Below are 5,594 nucleotides of genomic sequence, written 5' to 3'. Positions count from 1 at the left end.
TATTCTCAGCGTCAGCCATTTCATCAGGCTCATCCTTATCAGCATCCTGGAGTGCAGTCTCAGAACCAGTCATTGGTGCAGTGTTCCTATTGTAGCTACCCTGGGCATACCCAGCAGGAGTGCCCTAGGCGTCTTCGTCTGTGTTACAACTGTGGGTCCCCCGATCATGTTAACCGGGAATGTCCGCAGCGTCAGCAGGCCAGCTTGCCCCCACCTCCAGTTCGATCGGCTCTTCCAGCTCCACCTCGATTAGACTCAGCAGCTCCAGCTCATCACGGACTTTATCCTCGAGCAGGGCCTCTTCCTCAACAACAGCAGATTTATCAGGAAGCGCGAAGGCAGCAACCACCTCGGCGACAGATGTTCACGATATCTGCTGTGGAAGCAGAGGAGAACAACCAAGTTATCACCGGTAAGAATAGTTTATTCTTAGTTTTATTTGCATATGAACTTTCTTACTTCGCATTGCCGTATGATATTATGATAGGAATTATTTATGAGTGCTAGTTTAGATGTATTTTCCTTCAACACTAGATAAGGTTCTTGTTTCTTCCGTTATTGCGTTATCATCCCTTGACTCTGGATCTTCTCATTATTTATTGTCTCGTTGATTTACGAGTACCAACTATCGTTCCATATCTGTCCTTGGGTTTAATTCCGAGGACGGAATTTGTTTTAAGGGGGGTAGTATGTAAAACCGTAAATTTTGATACGTATTTAAATAAATTTTCCTCGTATTTAAAATATTATATTACATTTTATTCATACTTTTCCTAATTTCTGGAATTTTCTGAGTTTTTTAAAATAAATAAATAATAAAACATATAGTATTGTATTTTTAATTCTGCTAAATATTAATTTACGGTTTAGTGATTTTTATATATAAACATTTGGTGACTATTATTATTAATGACCTTGTTAATATTGATGTAAACTTGAGTATAGTACAGTAGTATATAAATATTAATAAAAAGATTTTTGGTTAATTATTAATTATTAATATAATTTAATATTATGTGGAAATTTCGAATTTATTTTCCCTCTCTTATTTTTCCTCTAATTTGAATTTGAATTCCTTCCATATATTTTTTCCCTAATTTACTCCCAATCAATTTCTAATCACCGTTTAAACTCTTCTATTTTTAATTCCGTAATTTTCTCTCTCTCACATTATTCTCCCCGTAAATATCTCTCTCTCTCTCCTGTACTTCTTTTTCTCTCACGTCATCTCTCTCTTCCCCTCTCCTCCAGCTCCTGTTCGCCACCTCCAACAGTCCCCTGGCCGCCTCCAGTCAGCCACCGCACCCCCAGCAGTCACCCCCTCCGAGAGCTCCTCCAACCGTCGTGTCGTTGCCCTTCGTCGTCGCCGGCGATCCCTCCCGCTGACGGTAGCCTCCACCGTGCTAGATCTGATCCGCGCCGTCGACGTTGATTCCTTCGACGAACCGAGGCAAGATCCCTCTTGCTCGTTGTATCGTTAATTTATATTTTTATCTCAATTATGGATTTATTACGTATGTGCGTAAATTAGTTTGTGCTGATATGATATTCATTGTGTGGATGTTAGAAATTTTGCGGTGAATATATTCTGCGAAACAATGAATAAGTATGTCAAAAATATAGTTTATGGTTAATTTCGTGTTGTTTGAAAGGAAGAATATATTTATAGAGTATTTTTAGAATTATTTATAATGAGGAAAATATTTTAAAAGGAATTATTTCGAGAAATTAATTTATTTTGGATAAGGAGTATTTTTGAATAATTGTTATGACTAAAAGAATTTTATTTTAAGAAAAAGAGTATTTTAGATTATTTTATAAAATATCATAGAAATCATTTATAAATTAAAAAGTATTACTGTTCATAAATAATAATAAAATATATTTTAAGAAGGTTATTTTAGAATTTTATAATGAGAGATAATTTTAAAGAAAGTTATCCTTGGAATTAATAACCGAGATTTCGATTTTCGTGTGCAAAACATTTGTTAATGGTAGTTTCATTTTGCATTGTTAATAGTAGTTTTGTTCTCGTATGTTTCTTGCATGTGATCACGATCCCTGTTCACACTTTATGACATTGACACTTAGCGTAACTGTATTTATTATTCCATGTTGAGATTCGTGAGAAGTACATGACTATAGTGACCTGTATAACATAGTCAGGATCTAGAACCTCGTGTGTAGTTGACCTGGAATTACGAGAATTGGGATGGGAAGTCTTGGTCTATGTGAGCGGTTGAGATTGTTGATGTATATTCCGGGCTCGCGCTGGTGAAGTTTGTGTAGTCACCGGGGTGGGTCCGAGGAGTTGTGATATGTGATTGTTGATGTATATTCCGGGCTCGCGCTGGTGAAGTTTGTGTAGTCACCGGGGTGGGTCTGATGAGTTAAGATATTTGTGTATTCCGGGCTCGCGCCGGTGAAGTTTGTGTAGTCACCGGGGTGGGTCTGATGAGTTAAGATATTTGTGTATTCCGGGCTCGCGCCGGTGAAGTTTGTGTAGTCACCGGGGTGGGTCTGAGGAGTTGGGATATTTGTGATTTGCGACTAGTCAGTTACCTGAGGATATGAGCATTGGCTTTGTGTGAGATAGTAACCAGTGAGTTATGATAGGATGGCTAGTTGTATTTCTTTCCATACATAGATCGGGGTTAATATTTAATTATTTACAATTCGAGACATATGGTATATACATGAGGGTTTCCTTGTTTGGATTATTTCGCTCGACGTACTACGTCTCTTGTTGTAGATTTTTAAGTATTAATTCCATCTAGTGTATAACCTTGTTGCTTGGATGGTTTCTGATCGCTATCTGCATGATCTTGTTACTTGTTTGATTTTTGGATTTGTCTGATTATTAGTATTCCAGTTGCACGCCTCCATTGTTATTACCATCATCACATGTTCTATTTCTATTTCTGTTATCACATTAACCACGCATATATTATCATTACTGTTATTGTATTTGTTCCTGCCTTGGGGGATCTTGCCGTGTGTTTCACACGCTGACGTACTCCTATTTTCTGGGTGTACGTCAGATTTAGGAGATGAGCAGCCTCAGTTCGGGATAGTACAGGAGCCAGAAGATTCTTAGCAGTGGTGTCTTGCAGAAGGAGTAGAAGAACCAACTGAAGCGTAGTAGTTTTCTCCGTAGTAGTAGTTGGACATTAAAACTCTTTTACCGCACTTTTCTTTAGTTTGATGATAGATTTAGTCATTTTATTTCCTTTTATTATGGACTATGTATTTCTTATTTCCTAGTTGAACTGTTGTTGTAATCAGGGTACGTTTGACCCATATTTTATGTCTGGGATGATTTACCATTGATGATATGTCTATTTTATTTTTGGGTTGTCTTTATATTCTTGCTATGTGTGATCGGGGACCTGTGACTTCGTATTATATTTATTTCCAGACGCTTAGCGTATTAGATTGGGTAGAAAGAGCTTTATTATTTATTTCTACTCAACCTAATACGTCGCGGGCTTGTTCGCGTCCCGATTCCCCTGTATTTTGGGAAGCGGGGCGTGACAGTTGATTTTTGGATTCTTCTGATTATTAGTATTCCAGTTGTATGCCTCTATCGTTATTACTATCATTACATTTTCTATTTCTATTTCTGTTATAGCATTGACCACACATATATTATCATTATTGTTATTGTATTTGTTCCTTCCTTAGGGGATTTTGCCGTGTGTTCCACACGCTGACGTACTCTTATTTTTTTGGGTGTACGTCAGATTTAGGAGACGGACAACCTCAGTTCAGGATAGTACAGAAGCCAGAGGATTTGCAACAATAAGGTCTTCCAGATGGATCAGAAGAACAATCTAAAGCTTAGACTTTTTCTTTCCATAGTAGTTGATGAACGCTAGATCTCTTTTGCAGAACCTTACTTTAGTCTTGGTTGGATTTAGTTGCTTTAGTAGTACCTTCCTTTTATTTCTGTTGGACTATGTTTTTTATATTTTAGTTGGACCGTTTTGTAATAAGGGCGTGTTTGCCCTATATTTTATGTCTGGGATGATTTACCATTGATAATATTTCTATTTCTTATTCTGGGTTGTCATTATATTCTTGCTATGTGTGATCGGGGACCTGTGACTTCGTATATTATATTTTTGACGCTTAGCGTATTAGATTGAGTAGAAAGAGTTTATTTATTTATTTCTACTCAACCTAATACGTTGCGGGCTTGCTCGCGTCCTGGTTCCCCGATATTTTGGGAAGCGGGGCGTGACAGTTTTTTTTGGTGGCCCATGCAGGTCCCGGTTTCAGTCACGGTCCCGAGTCCTCACTAGTAAGAATATAGTAGACAATTTAGATACATATCATATTTCATCCGTAAGACTACAATTAAGTTCTTATATTATTATTTTAGACTACAATTAATTTCTTATACTATTATTTTAAGAACTATGTTTTAGTTCCTATTTTCCAAATATATTATTTGATTTTAACCTTAATTTTCCTTTTGATCCTCATTCCTTCATAATCATGGTGGGTACTCGTAGTAACGATAACCCGTCTAGTAGCAGTGCCCCGCAGCCCGAAGTGGATCCAAACCAACTTCTGGCGATGATTCAGGGATTGGTCACCAATCAGCAGCACTTGGCGGGACAGCTTCACAGGGAGCCACAGCACCAGCCTCCCCCTCGCGTAGAGTCTGGAGTTATAGAGTTTCGATATATGCGGCCTCCTTCCTTTTCTGGTGTCGAGGGACCTTTAGCAGCAGAGGAGTTTCTCAAGGTCACGGAGACTATTCTCACGGTGACCCGCATCCCCCATGCTGAATGGGTGGACCTCATGGATATTCAGCTCACCGACACCGCTCGGATTTGGTGGACTGCAGAGAAGACTCATCTGGAGAGGCCTATCTTGTGGGAGACGTTCACCGAACGCTTCAACAGGAAATACTTTCTACAGTCAGCTCAGGATGAACTCCTACGAAGATTTGTTGAGCTCAAGCAAGGAGGGCGAACAGTTGATGAGTACGAGGCCGAGTTTTCTTCTTTGAGTCGATATGCTCCCCATTTGGTTACAGACCCTACCATTAGAAGGCATCAGTTTCAGAAGGGCCTGGATAAGTATATCAGGTTTGCTCTAGCTGGTCGAGCACTTGCGACGCACGATGCAGTATTGGATGCAGCACGTGAGATTGAGAGCGTGCAGAAGGAACCTGAAGACTCTCACATGATTCAGAGCGGGACACCAGCAGCTCTGGCCCGGAATGTCGAGCGTCTCCCTCCGAGACAGCAGCAGTAGAACCCGCAGAGGCAGCAGCAAACCGCAGCAACCATTTTCTCAGGCTCACCCTTATTAGGAGCCTGGAGTGCAAGTCTCATGGCCAGTCTTCAAGCGCCTTCGTCTGTGCTTCAACTGTGGGTCCCCCGACCATCTCAGTCCGAACTGTCCTCAGAAGCAGCAGGCCCGCTTACCCCCACCTCTAGTTTGAGCGGCTCTTCCAGCTCCACCTCGATCAGACTCAGCAGCTCCAGCTCAGTACGGACCTTATCCTCGAGCAGGGCCTCTTCCTCAACAGCAGCAGGTTTATCGGGAAGCGCGAAGGCAGCAACCACCTCGTCAGATGT

At 40.4% G+C, this 5,594-nt stretch overlaps 1 protein-coding gene across 1 annotated transcript; it reads left to right on the top strand.

Moving 5' to 3' along the window:
• Positions 4,501 to 5,268, top strand: LOC109846120. The gene has a single exon (XM_020415347.1). It carries the CDS (start codon positions 4,501 to 4,503, stop codon positions 5,266 to 5,268), a length of 768 nt encoding a protein of 255 aa, XP_020270936.1.

The sequence above is a fragment of the Asparagus officinalis genome, chromosome 6, assembly GCF_001876935.1.
Source record: "Asparagus officinalis chromosome 6, Aspof.V1, whole genome shotgun sequence".
NCBI lineage: Eukaryota > Viridiplantae > Streptophyta > Magnoliopsida > Asparagales > Asparagaceae > Asparagus > Asparagus officinalis.
This window is presented reverse-complemented; position numbering and strand designations above follow the sequence as displayed.

Bases quoted from the DNA above. Each gene is read 5' to 3' on its own strand.
- LOC109846120 (XM_020415347.1), top strand. From the start codon at position 4,501: ATGGTGGGTACTCGTAGTAACGATAACCCGTCTAGTAGCAGTGCCCCG.